Here is a 19,494-nt window from a genome sequence, read left to right as displayed (position 1 = left end):
CTATATCTTATGGTCTTAGAACAGACTGCTCTAGGCAGATTTAGAGCCGTACCATATTCTTTCCATTTCTTGATGATTGACTTAACTGTACTCCAAGGGATATTCAGTGACAGTAATTTTCTTGTATCCATCTCCTGACTTGTGCTTTTGAACAAACTTTTCACGGAGTAGCTTGGAGTGTTCTTTTGTCTTTGTGGTGTAGTTTTGGCCAAGATACTGACTTACCAGCAGTTGGACTTTCCAGATACAGGTGTGTTTTTACTACAATCAATTGAAACACCTTGACTGCACATGGGTGACCTCTCCATTTATGTGACTTTTAAAACCAATTGGTTGCATCAGCAATGATTTGGTGTGTCATATTAAAGGAGGTGAATACTTATGCAATTAATTATTTTGTGTTTTACATTTGTAATTAATTTAGATCACTTTGTAGAGATCTGTTTTCACTCTGATATGAAAGGGTCTTTTTCTGTTTATCCGTGTCAAAAAATGCCAAATTAAATCCACTGCGATTCAATGTTGTAAAACAATAAAACATGAAAACTTCCAAGGAGAGTGAACACTTTTTCTCAGCACTGTATACTGACTGAAATTCAGCATCTTTTTCTATAATTATGTATTTCATTGTACTGCTACCGCAAAGTTAACAAATTTCACGACATATGCCAGTGACATTAAACCTGATTCTGATTCTAAAGGGACGTCCTTCTGTTTTGGGGTTGCATCTTCTAGACTAGACTCCCCAACTATTGGAAACGTCCTCTGCACGTTGGGAAAACATTGTGGGCCAAAGGGCCTGTACTGTGCTGCACTATTCTATGTTCTATGAAACACCAAAACATAGTGAAACGTGACATTAGTGTCAAGAACCAACAGATGTGCTGATGCCATACTTCCAACGTTAACACAGCATGCCCACAACTTACTAACCCTAATCCATACTGTACATCTTTGGAATGTGGGAGGAAACCCACTCGGTAACGGGGAGAACGTATAGCCGGCATGGAAACACCTTACGCTACCATGACAGCTTTCAACGAGGCGTACCTTCCGGATATGACCTCGGGCGCAGCATAATTGGGTGAGCCACAGCTGGTTCTCAGGAATTCCCCATCAGACATCATGTTTGAGAGGCCTGGTAATGGAAGGGAACAGAGTTACATGCAGGAGATTACCACAGACAGAGGGAGAGGGCACATTCCCCGCCCAGCACCATTCCTGCTCCCTGCTCCATTCCTATAGCACACTAACAGTTCCCGCTCTGTTCCCACACCACATTCCTAGTTCCTGCACCATTCCACTTTCCTGACTTCCCTGTTATCGTTCTGCACCACATTCCCATCGCCTGCACTGTTCCCACACAACACTCCCATCCCCAGCACCATATTCCCACTCCATCACCATTCCCACACCATATTCCCCCCGTGCACCTTTCCGACAGCACATTCCATCCCCGTATCATTCCCACATCACATTTATAACCCCAGCACTATTCCTGCACCACATTCCCATCCCCAGCACACATTCCCAGACCCTGTACTGTTCCCACACAATATTCCTAGTCCCTGCAGCATTCTCACACGCTCATCCCTATACCATTCCCACAACACAATCCCATCTCCAGCACTGTTCCCACACTATATTACTAGTCCCTGTACTGTTCCCACATCACATTCCCATCTCTGATACCGGTTCCACACATTTCCATCTCCGATACCGTTCTCACACCTCATTTCCAAACCGAAGGGTTTTGGCCCAAAACGTCGACTATACCTTTTTCCATAGATGCTGCCTGGCCTGCTGAGTTCTTTCAGCATTTTGTGTGTGCTTCTCACACCATGTTCCTGGTCCCTACACCATTCCCACACCATTCCACACCACATTCCCTGCCTCCTTGCTTCCTTCCATGTACTCTTCCTTTGCTGCGTTCCGTGTGTCTCACTCAGAGTGCTGACTTGGAAATACATTGTCACTCCTAAATCCTGGAATTGCCTTTGAACAGTAGCGCAAGGAATGTGATGGTATAAAGAAGGGCCCCTCTACTTTCTGATGGGAAATCAGGAATGGTCCATTAACACTGGGCATACCAATGATGCCAGATCCCAGTCGGAGGCTCTCTTTCCACTGGACCAGTCCCAGGACCTAGTTACCAACTCAGCCACACTGACAGCTGTGGCAAGGAAAATCACTGCACCCAAATGTGTGGAGGATCCAAAGTGCAGGATTACAAGAAGTTGCAGAGGGTTATGAACTCAGCCAACACCATTATGGGCACTAGTCTCCCTGGCATCAAGGGCACCTTCTAAAGGTGCATCCATCACTAAAGAGTACCATCACCTGGGATATGCCTCTTCTCAATACTACCATCAGGGAGCAGATACAGGAGACTTAAAGTTTTAGGAATACTAGATTCCCCTCCACCATCAGTTTTCTGAGTGGTCCATGAAACCATGAACAGCACCAAGTTATTCCCTTTTGTACTATTTATGTATTTCTTGTAATTTATTGTAATTATGAGAAGAACCAGCTAAAGTCAGATGTATCAGTATTACAGTGGAGTAAAGGGAATTACAGAGGCATGAGAGAGGAGCTGGCCATAACTGATTGGAAAATAACACTGGCAGGGATAGACAATAGACAATTCTTCGAGCCAGCACCGCCATTCACTGTGATCATGGCTGGTCATCCACTATCAGTATCCAGTTCCTGCCTTATCCCCATAACTATTGATTCCGCTATCTTTAAGAGCTTTATCCATCTCTTTCTTGAAAGCATCCAGAGACTTGGCCTGCACTGCCGTCTGGGGCAGAGCATTCCACATATCCACCACTCTCTGGGTGAAAAAGTTTTTCCTTAACTCCGTTCTAAATGGCCTACCCCTTATTCTTAAATGGTGGCCTCTGGTTCTGGACTCACCCATCAGCGGGAACATGCTTCCTGCCTCTAGTGTGTCCAATCCCTTAATAATCTTATATGTTTCAATCAGATCCCCTCTCATCCTTCTAAATTCCAGTGTATACAAGCCTAGTCGCTCCGATCTTTCAACATATGACGGTCCCACCATCCCGGGAATTAACCTTGTGAACCTACGCTGCACTCCCTCAATAGCAAGAATGTCCTTCCTCAAATTTGGAGACCAAAACTGCACACAATACTCCAGGTGTGGTCTCACCAGGGCACTGTACAGCTGCAGAATGACCTCTTTGCTCCTATACTCAATTCCCCTTGTTATAAAGGCCAGCATACCATTAGCTTTCTTCACTGCCTGCTGTACCTGCATGCTTGCTTTCAGTGACTAATGTACAAGAACACCTAGATCTCGTTGTACTTCCCCTTTTCCTAACTTGACTCCATTTAGATAATAATCTGCTTTCCTGTTCTTACCACCAAAGTGGATAACCTCACATTTATCCACATCAAACTGCATCTGCCATGCATCCACCCACTCACCCAGCCATAGAACCATAGAAACTACAGCACAGAAACAGGCCTTTTGGCCCTTCTTGGCTGTGCCGAACCATTTTCTGCCTAGTCCCACTGACCAGCACACGGACGATATCCCTCCATACACCTCCCACCCATGTATCTGTCCAATTTATTCTTAAATGTTAAAAAAGAACCCGCATTTACCACCTCGCCTGGCAGCTCATTCCATACTCCCACCACTCCCTGTGTGAAGAAGCCCTCCCTAATGTTCCCTTTAAACTTTTCCCCCCTCACCCTTAACCCATGTCCTCTGGTTTTTTTCTCCCCTTGCCTCAGTGGAAAAAGCCTGCTTGCATTCACTCTATCTATACCCATCATAATTTTATATACCTCTATCAAATCTCCCCTCATTCTTCTACGCTCCAGGGAATAAAGTCCTAACCTATTCAACCTTTCTCTGTAACTGAGTTTCTCAAGTCCCGGCAACATCCTTGTAAACCTTCTCTGCACTCTTTCAACCTTATTTATATCCTTCCTGTAATTTGGTAACCAAAACTGCACACAATACTCCAGATTCGGCCTCACCAATGCCTTATACAACCTCATCATAACATTCCAGCTCTTATACTCCATACTTTGATTAATAAAGGCCAATGTACCAAAAGCTCTCTTTACGACCCTATCTACCTGTGACGCCACTTTTAGGGAATTTTGTATCTGTATTCCCAGATCCCTCTGTTCCACTGCACTCCTCAGTGCCTTACCATTAACCCTGTATGTTCTACCTTAGTTTGTCCTTCCAACGTGCAATACCTCACACTTGTCTGTATTAAACTCCATCTGCCATTTTTCAGCCCATTTTTCCAGCTGGTCCAAGTCCCTCTGCAGGCTCTGAAAACCTTCCTCACTGTTTACTACACCTCCAATCTTTGTGTCATCAGCAAATTTGCTGATCCAATTACATTATCATCCAGATCATTGATATAGATGACAAATAACAATGGACCCAGCACTGATCCCTGTGGCACACCATTAGTCACAGGCCTCCACTCGGAGAAGCAATTCTCTACTACCAGTCTTTGGCTTCTTCCACTGAGCCAATGTCTAATCCAATTTACCACTTCTGCATGTATACCTAGCGATTGAATTTTCCTAACTAACCTCCCATGCGGGACCTTGTCAAAGGCCTTACTGAAGTCCATGTAGACAATATCCACTGCCTTCCCTTCATCCACTTTCCTGGTAACCTCCTCGAAAAACTTCAATAGATTGGTCAAACATGACCTACCACGCACAAAGCCATGTTGACTCTCCCTAATAAGTCCCTGTCTATCCAAATGCTTGTAGATTCTGTCTCTTAGTACTCCCTCCAATAACTTACCTACTACCGACGTTAAATTTACCGGCCTATAATTTCCCGGATTACTTTTCGATCCTTTTTTAAACAACGGAACAACATGAGCCACTCTCCAATCCTCCGGCACCTCACCTGTAGATAGCGACATTTTAAATATTTCTGCCAGGGCCCCTGCAATTTCAACACTAGTCTCCTTCAAGGTCCGAGGGAACACCCTGTCAGGTCCCGGGGATTTATCCACTTTAATTTTCCTCAAGACAGCAAGCACCTCCTCCTTTTCAATCTGTACAGTTTCCATGATCTCACTACTTGTTTCCTTTAATTCCATAGACTTCATGCCAGTTTCCTTAGTAAATACAGATGCAAAAAACCTATTTAAGATCTCCCCCATTTCCTTTGGTTCCGCACATAGCCGACCACTCTGATCTTCAAGAGGACCAATTTTATCCCTTACAATCCTTTTGCTCTTAATATACCTGTAAAAGCTCTTTGGATTATCCTTCACTTTGACTGCCAAGGCAACCTCATGTCTACTTTGACTGCCTGTCCAAGTCACCTTGCATTCTCATAACATCCTCCTCACATTTCACACTGCCACCCAGCTTTGCGGCATCTGCAAATTTGCTAATGTTACTTTTAATCCCTTCATCTAAATCATTAACGTATATTGTAAACAGCTGCGGTCCCAGCACTGAACCCTGCGGTACCCCACTGGTCACCGCCTGCCATTCCAAAAGGGACCCGTTAATCGCTACTCTTTGTTTCCTGTCAGCCAGCCAATTTTCAATCCATGTCAGTACTCTGCCCCCAATACCACGTGCCCTAATTTTGCCCACTAATCTCCTATGTGGGACTTTATCAAAGGCTTACTGAAAGTCCAGGTACCCTACATCCACTGGCTCTCCCTTGTCCATTTTCATAGTTAATCCTCAAAAAATTCCAGAAGATTAGTCAAGCACGATTTCCCCTTTGTAAATCCATGCTGACTCGGACCTATCCTGTTACTGCTATCCAGATGTGTCATAATTTCATCTTTTATAATTGACTCCAGCATCTTTCCCACCAATGACGTCAGGCTAACCGGTCTATAATTCCCTGTTTTCTTTCTCCCTCCTTTCTTGAAAACTGGGACAACATTAGCTACCCTCCAATCCACAGGAACTGATCCTGAATCTATAGAACAGTGGAAAATGATTACCAATGCGTCCACGCTTTCTAAAGCCACCTCCTTAAGTACCCCGGGATGCAGACCATCAGGTCCCGGGGACAATGGTTGGAATTTCTGGGAGCAACTTGGAAGGCATAGGATATATACAACCCAAAGACAAAGGAAGTATTCTAAAGGCAAGATGACACAACTGTGGCTAACAAGAGAAGTCAAAGCCAACGTAAAAGCCAAAGAGAGGGCATATAATAGATCAAAAATTAGTGGGAAGTTAGAGGATTGGAAAGCTTTTAAAAACCAAAAGAAGGCAACTAAAGAAGTTATTAAGGTAAAGATGGAATACAAAAGTAAGCTAGTCAATAATATTAAAGAGGATACCAAAAATTTCTTCAGATAGGCAAAGTGTACAAGAGAGGCAAGAGTGGATATTGGACCGCTGGAAAGTGATGCTGGAGAGGTAGTAGGGACAAGGAAATGGCAGATGAACTGAATAAGTATTTTGCATCAGTCTTCAAGACAGTAGCATTATGCCGGAAGTTTGAATGTGTTAGGGGGCAGAAGTGTGTAAAGTTGACATTACTAGGGAGAAGGCTGAAGGTATCTGGACCAGACGGTCTACACCTCAGGGTTCTAAAAGAGGTAGCTGAAGAGATTGTGGAGGCATTACTAATGATCTTTTAAGAATCAATTGATTCTGACATGGTTCCGAAGAAATGGATCATTGCAAATGTCATTCATCTCTTCAAGATGGGAAAGAAGCAAAAGAAAGAAAATTATAGGGCAGTTAGTGTGACCTCAGAAGTTGGGAAGATGTTGGAGCCGATTGTTAAGGATGTGACTTTGGGGATGAAATAGACCGTAGTCAGCATGGTTTCCTCAAGGTAAAATCTTACCTGACAAATCTGTTGGAATACTTTGAAGAAATAACAAGCAGGATAGACAAAGGAGAATCAGTGGATGTTGTGTACTTGGATTTTCAGCAGCAACACGAGGCTCCTTAACAAGTTAAGAGCCACAGTATTACGAGAAATTGATTGGCAGGAAGCAAGGAGTAGCCCTTTCTGGTTGGCTGCCAGTGATTAGTGGTGTTCCACAGGGGTCTGTGTTGGGTCAGAATCTTTTTACGAGGAGTGATTGATAAGCTCGTGGCCTAAGGTAAAAGGAGTCAATTTTAGAAAACCTAGCACATTTATTTTTCAACATAGTCCTCTCCTACATTTATACACTTAGTCCAGCGTTCGTGGAGCGTACAGATCTTGGACCTCCAGAAAGTGTCCACCTTAGTTTGTGGCCTAAGGTAGAAGGAGATGAGTTACACAGCTCTCGTTACAGGCACATGCAATTTAACTCTTTGAGTGATTATGCAGAAAGTTTGAAGTTAATAACTCATCAGGGGTGATTGATAAGTTCGTGTCCTAAGGTAGAAAGAGATGAGTTATTAACTTCAAACTTTCTGTTCTACGACTGCTGGACTAAGTGTGTAAATGTAGGAGGGGACTATGTTGAAAAATAAATGTGCTAGGTTTTCTAAAATTGACTCTTTCTACCTTAGGCCACGAACATATCAATCACCCCTCGTACATTGTATGCCAGTGATTTGGATTACAGAATTGATGGCTTTGTGAAAAGGTTTGCAGACGATACAAAGATAGGTGGAGGGGCAGGTAGTTTTGAGGAAGTAGAGAGGCTACAGAAGGTCTTTGGACAGATTAGGATAATGGGCAAAGCACTTTGATAGAAAAAAAGGGCAGTCTATTATCTAAGTGGAAAGAAAATTCAAAACTCTGAGGTGCAAAGGGACTTCGGAGTCCTTGTGCAGGATTCCCTAAAGGTTAGTTTGCAGGTTGAGTTGGTGGCAAGGACAACAAATGCAATGTTAGCATTCATTTCAAGAGGTCTAGAATATAAAAGCAAGGGTGTAATGTTGAGGATTTATAAAGCACGGGTGATGCCTCACTTGCAGTATTGTGAGCAGTTTTGGGCCCATTATCTTGGAAAGGATATGTTGACATTGGAGGGTTCACAAAAATGATTCTGGGATTGAGTGGCTTGAAAGATGAAGGGCATTTGATGGCTCTGGGTCTGTACTCACTGGTATTCAGAAGAATAAAGGGTGACCTCATGGAAGATCCTATGTCTACCAGTCTTACGGTATGTTGAAAGGACTTAGCAGAGTGGATGTGGTGAGGAAGGTTCCTACAATGGGGAGCCCAAGACCAGAGGACACAGCCTCAAAATAGAGGGGCATCCTTTTAAAACAGAGATGAGGAGGAATTTTTTTAACCAGAGAGTGGTGAATCTGTGGAACTCATTGCCACAGGTGGCTGTGGAGGCCAAGTCATTGGGTATATTTAAGGCAGAGGTTGATAGATTCTTGATTGGTCAGGGCATGAAGGGATACAGGGAAAAAGCGGGAGATTGGGGCTGAGAGGAAAAATAGATCAGCCATGATGAAATGGTGGAGCAGACTCGATGGGCCAAATGGCCTAACTCTGCTCCTATATCTTATGGTTTTATGGTCTAATTTAATGTCTTTGCACTGTATTGCAGCAATATTTCATATTGCACAGATCAATAAAATGAGCCCTGGTTTTGATTAAAAATTAACAAGAGATTCTGGAAATCCAGAGCAACAAAAAGCTGGAGGATCTCAGCAGGTCAGACAGCATCTATGGAAATGAACCAATTGTCGACTTTTTGGGCCTATACTCTTCTTCAGGACTGGAAAGGAAGGGGGGAAAACACCAGAATAAAAAGACTTCTTCCCAGAGTGGAAATGGAGGAGGCATAATTTAAAAATGATTGGAGGAAAGGATAGGGGGGATGTTAGGGGTAGTTTTTCTTTTATCACTGAGAGTAGTGGGAGGAGGGAAGGAGGATAGCTAGAAGGTGATAGGTTAAGACAGGTAAAGGGCTGGAGAGAAAGGAATCTGATCGGAGAGCAGAGTGGACAACTGAAGAAAGGAAAGGGGGGAGGATACAGGGAAGGTGATAAGCAGATTAAAAGATATAAGAGACCAGAGAATGGAATAGAATTAGAATTACTACCACTGATGTCAAGAAATTTATTGATCTTAGATGAAGATCACACATTTTATAAGTAATTAACATAGACAACCAGGTAATTGCAAAGGGTTCACAAACTTTTTCTTGCGACTGTAGATATCTGATGGTGGATGGTAAGAAGCTATTCCTGAGTCATTTACAATCATACAGTACAGGCCCGCGATGTTGTTCCTACCTTTTAACTTACTCCTTGAGATCAATCTAACCCAGGGTTCCCCAACCTAGGGTCCACGGCCCCCTCGGTTAATGGTAGGAGTCCATGGCATAAAAAAGGTTGGGAACCCCTGATCTAACCCTTCCCTCCTACATATCCCTCCATTTTTCTCTCATGCATCTAAAAGTTTCTTAAGTGTCTCTAACGTATGTCTTTACCACCACAGTATGTGGGAGATGGCAGAGCAGCCCCATGGGTGTGTGGGCGAGGGGGGAGATAGACCATGACACAGGAGCCCTGTGGGTGGGGGGTGAGGGGGGAGACAGACCATAACACAGGAGCCCTGTGGGTGGGAGGTGTGAGACAGACCATAACACAGGAGCCCTGTGGGTGAGGGGGGAGAAAGGCCATAACACAGGAGCCCTGTGGGTGAGGGGTGAGGGGAGAGACAGACCATAACACAGGAGCCCTGTGGGTGGAGGGTGAGGGGAGAGACAGACCATAACACAGGAGCCCTGTGGGTGAGGGGTGAGGGGGGAGACAGACCATAACACAGGAGCCCTGTGGGTGGGGGGTGAGGGGGGAGACAGACCATAACACAGGAGCCCTGTGGGTGAGGGGGGAGAAAGGCCATAACACAGGAGCCCTGTGGGTGTGTGGGTGAGGGGGGAGACAGACCATAACACAGGAGCCCTGTGGGTGGAGGGTGAGGGGAGAGACAGACCATAACACAGGAGCCCTGTGGGTGAGGGGTGAGGGGAGAGACAGACCATAACACAGGAGCCCTGTGGGTGAGGGGTGAGGGGAGAGACAGACCATAACACAGGAGCCCTGTGGGTGAGGGGTGAGGGGAGAGACAGACCATAACACAGGAGCCCTGTGGGTGAGGGGTGAGGGGAGAGACAGACCATAACACAGGAGCCCTGTGGGTGGGGGGTGAGGGGAGAGACAGACCATAACACAGGAGCCCTGTGGGTGTGTGGGTGAGGGGGGAGACAGACCATAACACAGGAGCCCTGTGGGTGTGTGGGTGAGGGGAGAGACAGACCATAACACAGGAGCCCTGTGGGTGGGGGGTGAGGGGAGAGACAGACCATAACACAGGAGCCCTGTGGGTGAGGGGGGAGAAAGGCCATAACACAGGAGCCCTGTGGGTGTGTGGGTGAGGGGGGAGACAGACCATAACACAGGAGCCCTGTGGGTGGGGGGTGAGGGGGGAGACAGACCATAACACAGGAGCCCTGTGGGTGGGGGGTGAGGGGAGAGACAGACCATAACACAGGAGCCCTGTGGGTGTGTGGGTGAGGGGGGAGACAGACCATAACACAGGAGCCCTGTGGGTGGGGGGTGAGGGGAGAGACAGACCATAACACAGGAGCCCTGTGGGTGGGGGGTGAGGGGAGAGACAGACCATAACACAGGAGCCCTGTGGGTGAGGGGTGAGGGGAGAGACAGACCATAACACAGGAGCCCTGTGGGTGTGTGGGTGAGGGGGGAGACAGACCATAACACAGGAGCCCTGTGGGTGGGGGGTGAGGGGGGAGACAGACCATAACACAGGAGCCCTGTGGGTGGGAGGTGTGAGACAGACCATAACACAGGAGCCCTGTGGGTGAGGGGGGAGAAAGGCCATAACACAGGAGCCCTGTGGGTGTGTGGGTGAGGGGGGAGACAGACCATAACACAGGAGCCCTGTGGGTGGGGGGTGAGGGGGGAGACAGACCATAACACAGGAGCCCTGTGGGTGAGGGGTGAGGGGAGAGACAGACCATAACACAGGAGCCCTGTGGGTGTGTGGGTGAGGGGGGAGACAGACCATAACACAGGAGCCCTGTGGGTGGGGGGTGAGGGGGGAGACAGACCATAACACAGGAGCCCTGTGGGTGGGAGGTGTGAGACAGACCATAACACAGGAGCCCTGTGGGTGAGGGGGGAGAAAGGCCATAACACAGGAGCCCTGTGGGTGTGTGGGTGAGGGGGGGGACAGACCATAACACAGGAGCCCTGTGGGTGGGGGGTGAGGGGGGAGACAGACCATAACACAGGAGCCCTGTGGGTGGGGGGTGAGGGGGGAGACAGACCATAACACAGGAGCCCTGTGGGTGGGGGGTGAGGGGGGAGACAGACCATAACACAGGAGCCCTGTGGGTGGAGGGTGAGGGGGGGGGGGAGAGACAGACCATAACACAGGAGCCCTGTGGGTGGGGGGGGGGGGTAGATAGATCATGACACAGGAGCCCTGTGGGTGTGTGAGTGAGGAGGAGAGAGACCATCTCAACCCCATTCTCCTGCCTTCTCACTGTAACAGCTGACACCCTAACCAAGAACCTCTGCTTTAAATATACTCAATGACTTGGCTTTAAAAGGCATCTGTGGCGATGTATTCCACAGATTTGCCACCCTCAGGCTAAAGAAATTCCTGCTCATCTCTGTTCTAAAGGGATGCCATTGTATTCAGAGGCTGTGCCCTCTGGTCCTAGACTCTGCCAGCATTAGCAAAGATCAAAGATGATCTTTATTTGTCATTAGTACATCAAACATACAGTGAAATACGCTGTATGCGTTAACAATCAACACGGTCCAAGGACGTCCTGGGCGCAGCCTGCAGGTGTCCATACATAGCATAACTACAATTTACTAACCCTAACCCGTACATGTTGGGAATGTGGGAGGAAACCCACACATTACAGGAGAACACACAGAGTCCTTACAGACAGCAGTGGGAATTGAACCCTGATCACAATTGCTGGTGCTGTAAAGCATGCTAACCATTACGCCACCATACTGTAAAGCATTCTGCTAAACGCTATGTCCTCTGCATGTCCACTCTATCTAAGTTTTAATGATCAACATTCTTCTAAATTCCAGTGAGTAAACACCCAAAGTGCAGAGGGCACACGAGCACAGGTCACTGAGGGGCCCTTACCGAAGTCTGCGATTTTGGCATTCATCTGTGCATCCAGCAGTACGTTCTCGGGCTTCAGATCCCGGTGAACCACCATGTGCCGGTGGCAGTAGTCCACCGCTGAAATGATCTGCTGGAAGAGGCGTCGGCTCTCCTTTTCGTCCAGCTGTGGGTGGGACAACACCGGCAGTGTCAGCAAGCAGCCCCACCCTCAGCCCCCGTTTCATGCTAATCCCACCACCCTACCCCTCAACACCCAGAGCCAGCAACTCAGCTCAGTCACACAGATGCCCAGTCAGAGGACATGGCTATAAGAGAGGAGAGATCTGAAAGAGACCTGAGCGGTTGCTTCATTATACAGAGGGTAGTGAGTTCCATAGGATGTTGACAAGGTGGCTACAATTACAAAAAGAGGCATGATTAAATTAACCATGAAATTTGAGAAGCAGAAGTCAGATGCATCAGTATTACAGTGGAGTAAAGGGAATTACAGAGGCATGAGAGAGGAGCAAGCCAAAGCTGACTAGCACGGATGATGGCACAACAACAATGGCTGCAATTTCTGGCAGCAATTCGGAAGGCACAGGATATATACAACCCAAAGAGGACTTCATACTCTAAAGGCAAGATGACACAACTGTGGCTAACAAGAGAAGTCAAAGCCAACATAAAAGCCAAAGAGAGGGCATATAATAGAGCAAAAAATGGTGGGAAGTTAGAGGATTGGGAAGCTTTTCAAGACCAACAGAAGGCATCAAAAAAAGTCATTGAGAAGGTAAAGACGGAATTTGAAAGTGTGCTAGCCAATATTATTAAAGAGGATACCCAAAGTTTCTTCAGGTACAAAACAAGAGGCCAGAGTGGGTATTGGACCACTGGAAAACAATGCTGGAAGAGGTAATATTGGGGGACAAGGAAAAGGCAGATGAACTGAAGTATTTTGCATCAGTCTTCACTGTGAAAGACACTAGTAGTGTAGTGGAAGTTCCAAGTGTCAGGGGTCATGATGTCTCTTAAGCTACCATTAATTACTAGGGACAAGGTTCTTGGGAAACTGAAACGTCTGAAGGTAGATAAGTCAACCTGGATCAGATGGTGTACACCCCAGGGTTCTGAAAGAGGTGACTGAAGATTGTGGAGGTATTATTAATGTTCTTTCAAGAATCACTAGATTCTGGAATGGTTCTGGAAGACTGGAAAATTGTAAATGCCCCCCCCCCCACTCCCGAGCAGAGACCCCTCGGCCATATCCGCGCGCCCCCCTAAGCGGAAATCGCTCGGCCGCATCTGTCCCCCACCCCCCCAAGAGCGGAGACCCCTCGGCCGCATCCGCGCCCCCCTCCCCCCCCGAGCGGAGATCGCTCAGCCGCGTCTGCCCCTCAAATCCAGCTCCCCTTCCACTCACAGGCTAACCTCACCTTGCCGTTCTTACAGATATAATCGAAGAGCTCTCCACCTGACACATATTCCATCACCATGAATATGTCCGTTGGAGTACTGATCACTTGATACCTGGAACATGAATGGTGAACAGGTGAGTGAACATGTCTCACCCCCAAAGAATGACAGAGATCACACTGTGGGCTGGTGGGAGGAGACAGCTGACAATCTCCTCACATACCAAGTGCTAGCAAGCTCCTTGTCACACATTCAAGCTGTCCCAGGGAGCGAGGGAACAATTCTCCCAATACCTTCAGTCATATTGCCAGCAGCATCTCACATCCGAACCACCCACTTCACTAGCTACGGAGGCTCGACACACACAGAGCTCCCAGACACCTGAATCAGCAGAGCTTGTAATCGCCAGCTATGTCCAACTCACCCAAACCACTTACCACCGAGCACTGTTGCCAACCACAGTCACACAAATGACCTAAGGGCTCAGAGACACCCATGGCCCGCAGGCCCGGGGACACCCACAGCCCACAGGCTCAACAAGTCAGCTCGAATTAGCAACAATATCTCCTGCACAATCTCTATCAGTACAGGTACACCACAAAACTGTGTGCTGAGCCTTCTGTGTGACTCACTTTACACTTTTGACTGTGTGTCTAAGCATAGCAGCAATGCCATAGACAGTGTTGTTATTGGCAGTCAATGGTGGTGATGACTCAGCCTACAGGAGGGAGACTGAAAATCTGGCTGAGTGGTGTCATAACAACCAGCTCTTACTCACTGTCAGCAAGTCCAAGGATCTGATTACAGACTTCAGTGGCAGGAGACCAGAGGAGCCAATCCTCATCGCAGGATTAGAGGTGGAGAGGGCTTAAGTTCCTAGGTGTTATTATTTTGGGGGACCTGTCCCGAGCCCAGCAAGTGCAATTATGAGGAAAGCACAGCAGCGCCCCTACTTCCTTAGGAGTTTGCGAAGATTCAGCATGACACCTAAAACTTTGACAAGCTTCTATACATGCACAACAGAGTGTGTCCTGACTGGTTGCATCACAGCCTGGTATGGAAACACCAATGTCCTTGAAAGGAAAATCCTACAAATCCATGACGAGAATGCTCTCCCAGCCACTGATCACATCTACATGTAAGTTGTCACAGGAAAGCAGTATCCTTCATCAGAGACCCTCACCATCCAGATCTTTCTCTGCTGCCGTCGGGAAGGAGGTACAGATTTTTAGATTATGAAGGCACGTAGTCCCCTTTTATTGTCATTTAGTAATGCATGCATTAAGAAATGATACATTATTTCCTCCGGTGTGATATCACAAAAACACAGGACAGACCGAGACTGAAAAAACTGACAAAACCACATAATTACGCATATAGTTACAACAGTGCACAATACCATAACCTGATGAAGAAGTCCGTGAGCACAGGAGCCTCAGTAGTCACACCACCAGGTTCAGGAATAGTTATTAACCCTCAACCATTAGGCTCCTAAACCGAAGGGGATAACTTTACTCAACTTCACTTGCCTCATCACCAAACTGTTCCCACAACCTATGGATTCACTTTCAAGGACTCGTCATCTCATGATCTCATTATTTATTGCTTAATTATTCTTTTGCTTTTTTGTAGTTGCACGTTTGTTGTCTTTGGCACACTGGTTAAATGGTCAAGTTAATGCAGTCTTATATTGACTCTGTTATAATTGTTATCTTATAGGTTTATTGAGTATGCCCACAAGAAAATAAATCTCAGGGTTGTATATAGTGACATATATGTACTTTGATAACAAATTTACTTTGAACACCAACATCCTAAGGGCTGAAACAAAAACAACAAAAAACACTAAAAAAAAAAAAAGGCTTAAAAATACACCTCAAAATAAAACTATAGGTCCACATGTGCCCTCTCCTGGACCGTGCAGAACCCCAGCCACTCACATCTCCTACCACTGCAAATAACCATCCATCCATCATCCTCTTTGATTATCTACCTTTGCGCAGCAGACTCCCATGCATAAAAACAAGAACGGCCAGGATAGGAAACACTTTCTTCCCTCAGGCCATTAGGACTCTGAACTCCCTGTCACATCATATTGGAAGTGTCACTGGTTAATCTGTTCCGTACCTGACAATATTTAATTGATGTACTTTACTTTCTTTACTTATGCGTAATTCATTTGTAGACTTTATCCTTACTTTCCTGCTACTTTGTGTTATGTGTACTATAAGTCGCAGAAACATTGTCTCATTTGATGGTATACATGTATGTAGTTAAATGTAGTTACACTTCACTTGATCTTCCCCTCTCCACAGCTGTACTCCCCTCCCAGTCAGTCTTCAACCCCAGATACACCCCCAAGACTTACAGTTTGATGATGTGTGGGTGTCTGAAGAGTTTGAGGTTCTGGATCTCCCGTCGGATTTTGCCAACAACATCCAGGCTGCGAATCTTCTGGCGGTTTAGGATCTTCACCGCCACCTTGTGCTGTGTTAGCTCGTGCATCCCCACTGCAAGGGAGTGAGGCACACTGAGACCGGGTGGAGGGTGGGTGCAACAGGGAGAGGATGTGTGAGGAGGCAGGGTCTTGAAGAAGGAAGAGGTGCGATTCTGTGAGAGCATGGGATGCATGTGTAAGATTGTCTCTGAGGTCAGGAGTGAGAGATGGGGTGTAGAGGTGAAGGAAAATGGGCAAGGGGTGTAGTGAGGGTACAATCAGGTGAGGTGTGGGTTGTGGGTAACAGGACATGGGAAGGGTATAGGGGAAGATGGTGTCGATGGGGATGGAACTGGACTCTCTCACGGTGGTGTATGAAAAGAGGATGCTGTCCAAGTTGTATGCCATCTTGGTCAATGTCTCCCATCCACTACATAATGTACTAGGTGGGCACAGGAGTACATTCAGCCAGAGACTCATTCCACCGAGATGCAACACAGAATGTCATAGGAAGTCATTCCTGCCTGTGGCCATCAAACTTTACAACTCCTCCCTTGGAGGGTCAGACACCCTGAGCTGATAGGCTGGTCCTGGCCTTATTTCATAATTTACTGGCATAATTTACATATTACTATTTAACTATTTATGGTTCTATTACTATTTATTATTTATAGTGCAACTATAACGAAAACCAATTTTCCCCGGGATCAATAAAGTATGACTATGACTATGATCTAGTGTGACAGGAGAGTTGTGGGGATGATGGTGGTTTGAGGTAAGGGAGTGAAGTTTTGGCTCTGAGGTCAGAGGGTATCAGCCCAGATATGGTGTTGGGAGTAGGTAGGGCTGAAGGGGAGGAATATGCAGGGGGCTGAGCTTCTGAGGTGAATGCGCAGGGAGATCTAGTTTGCGGGGGTGGTGCCTGACTAAGGGAGTGGGATCTGGTCTGGCGGGGCGGGGCCTGGTCTGAGGCGGTGGGATCTGGTCTGAGGGAGAGGGATCGGGTATGACAGGACGGAGCTCGACCTACTGGGGCAGGAGGGGCACAGTTTGAGGGGGCGGGGCAGTGTCTGAGGGAAGAGGCTGTGATGTTGAGGCGCAGCGGGTTCCGAAACGCGCGAAGGCCTCTGACGCCGCACTCACCCTTCACCTTGCCGAAGGTGCCGACACCAAGTGTGTCGCCAAGCCGGTAATGCCCGATCTTCACCCGCCCGCCCTCCGACTTCTGCTTCTCCGTCGCCATCTTCAACCGGTCCGTCGCCCGCGCCGGAAGTGACGCTTCCATCGCTCGGCGGCAGGGCGGTAACCAATCCGAGTGACGTAACGCTAGGGGGCAGGGCGACGTCGTGTCAGTCAGCCGGGTTCATCATGGAGCTCCGCCCCTCTCGCCAACGCAACTGGTTCGCAGTTGGATGTAAATTTATTATCAAAGTGCACCTGAGATCCGTTTTCTTGCGGGCATACTCAATAAATACATATTAGAGTAATAAGTTCAAATTATTATCAGAGTGCACACAACCCTGAGATTCTTCTTCTGCGGGCATACTCAGCAAATCTCCAGAATAGTCACTGTGAACAGCATCAATGAAAGCAGGAACGTACAACAAACTGTGTAAATGCAAATATAAACAAACTAGCAAAAAAAACGAGAGTCCTGAAGGTGAGACCATCGGTTGTGGGAACACCAGAAATAGAATGAGTTCAAGACCTGACAAAATCCGTAAAAGACCGCTCCAACTCGGGCATTTAATCAGTGTGCAAAATATGACAAACTCTGCAAATAGAAAAAGAAAGAAATAATATTAAGAAATAAGCACTACATATCGAGAACATGAGATGAAGACTCCTTGAAAGGAAACCCTTAGGTTCTGGGAACACTACAGTGATGGTGATGAAGTTGAGTAAAGTTATCCACACTGGTTCAAGAGCCTGATGGTTGAGGGGTAATAACTGTTCCTGAACCTGGTGGTGTGGATCCTGAGGCTCCTGTACCTCCTGCCTGATGGTTGAGGGGTAATAACTGATCCTGAACCTGGTGGTGTGGGTCCTGAGGCTCCTGTACCTCCTGCCTGATGGTCGAAGGGTAACAACTGTTCCTGAACCTGGCGGTGTGGGTCCTGAGGCTCATTTACCTCCTGCCTGATGGTTCAGGGGTAATAACAATTCCTGAACCTGGTTGTGTGGGTCCTGAGGCACCCGTACCTCCTACCTGATGGTTGAGGGGTAATAACTGTTCCTGAACCTGGTGGTGTGGGTCCTGAGGCTCCTGTGCCTCCTGCCTGATGGTTATGGGGTAGTACCTGTTCCTGAACGTGGTGGTGTGGGTCCTGAGGCTCCTGTGCCTCTTGCCTGATGGTTATGGGGTAGTACCTGTTTCTGAACCTGGTGGTGTGGGTCCTGATGCTCCTGTACATCCTGCTCTGATGGCTGAGGGGTAATAACTGTTCCTGAACCTGGTGGTGTGGATCCTGAGGCTCCTGTACCTCCTGCCTGAAGGTTAAGGGGTAATAACAGTTCCTGAACCTGGTGGTGTGGGTCCTGAGGCTCCTGTACCTCCTGCTAGATGGTTGAGGGATAATAACTGATCCTGAACTTGGTGGTGTGAGTCCTGAGGCTCCTGTACCTCCTGCCTGATGGTTCAGGGTAATAAATGTTCCTGAAACTGGTGGTGTCGCTCCTGCAGCTCCTGTACCTCCTACCTGATGGTTGAGTGGTAATTACTGTTCCTGAACCTGGTGGTGTGGGTGCTGAGGCTCCTGTTCCTCCTGCTTGATGGTGGAGGGGTAATAACCGTTCCTGAACCTGGTGGTGTGGGTCCTGAGGCTCCTGTAACTCCTGCCTAATGGTCGATAGGTAATAACAGTTCCTGAACCTGGTGGTGTGGGTCCTGAGGGTCCTGTACCTCCTGCCTGATGGTTGAGGGGTAATAACTGTTCCTGAACCTAGTGGTGTGGGTCCTGAGGCTCCTGTACCTCCTGTTTGATGGTTGAGGGCAATAACTGTTCCTCAACATGGTGGTGTGGGTCCTGAGGCTCCTGTACCTCCTGAGTGATGGGCGAGGGGTAATAACTGCTCCTGAACCTGGCAGTGTGGGTCCTGAGGCTCCTTTACCTCCTGCCTGATGGTTCAGGGGTAATAACAGTTCCTGAACCTGGTTGTGTGGGTCCTGAGGCACCCGTACCTCCTACCTGATGGTTGAGGGGTAATAACTGTTCCTGAACCTGGTGGTGTGGGTCCTGAGGCTCCTGTACCTCCTGCCTGATGGCCGAGGGGCAATCACTGTTCCTGAACGTGGTGGTGTGGGTCCTGAGGCTCCTGTGCCTCCTGCCTGATGGTTATGGGGTAGTACCTGTTTCTGAACCTGGTGGTGTGGGTCCTGAGGCTCCTGTACCTCCTGCCTGAAGGTTAAGGGGTAATAACAGTTACTGAACCTGTTGGTGTGGTTCCTGAGGCTCCTTTACCTCCTGTCTGATGGTTGAGAAGTAATAACTGTTCCTGAACCTGGTGGTGTGGGTCCTGAGGCTCCTGTACATCCTGCTTGATGGTGCAGGGGTAATAACCACTTCTGAACCTGGTGGTGTGG

General features: G+C 47.6%; 1 protein-coding gene across 2 annotated transcripts in view; it reads right to left on the bottom strand.

The window, feature by feature from the left end:
* Positions 1 to 17,196, bottom strand: part of prkaa1 (protein kinase, AMP-activated, alpha 1 catalytic subunit) — a 28,347-nt gene extending 11,151 nt beyond the window's left edge. The window contains exons 1-5 of one of the 2 annotated variants that reach the window (XM_072257519.1): positions 17,055 to 17,196; positions 15,843 to 15,984; positions 13,495 to 13,588; positions 12,098 to 12,242; positions 1,051 to 1,138 (exon numbers count right to left, since the gene is read on the bottom strand). In XM_072257519.1, coding sequence (XP_072113620.1) covers positions 1,051 to 1,138; positions 12,098 to 12,242; positions 13,495 to 13,588; positions 15,843 to 15,984; positions 17,055 to 17,196 — 611 coding nt within the window. The remainder of the gene's footprint in view (positions 1 to 1,050; positions 1,139 to 12,097; positions 12,243 to 13,494; positions 13,589 to 15,842; positions 15,985 to 17,054) is intronic. The other variant, XM_072257520.1, reaches the window with a different exon arrangement.
* Positions 17,197 to 19,494: the final 2,298 nt, after the last annotated feature.

This window comes from Mobula birostris, chromosome 5 (genome assembly GCF_030028105.1).
Source record: "Mobula birostris isolate sMobBir1 chromosome 5, sMobBir1.hap1, whole genome shotgun sequence".
NCBI classification, from domain to species: Eukaryota; Metazoa; Chordata; class Chondrichthyes; order Myliobatiformes; family Myliobatidae; genus Mobula; species Mobula birostris.
Note: the sequence above shows the minus strand (reverse complement) of the source record. Positions and strands in the feature narration are given on the sequence as shown.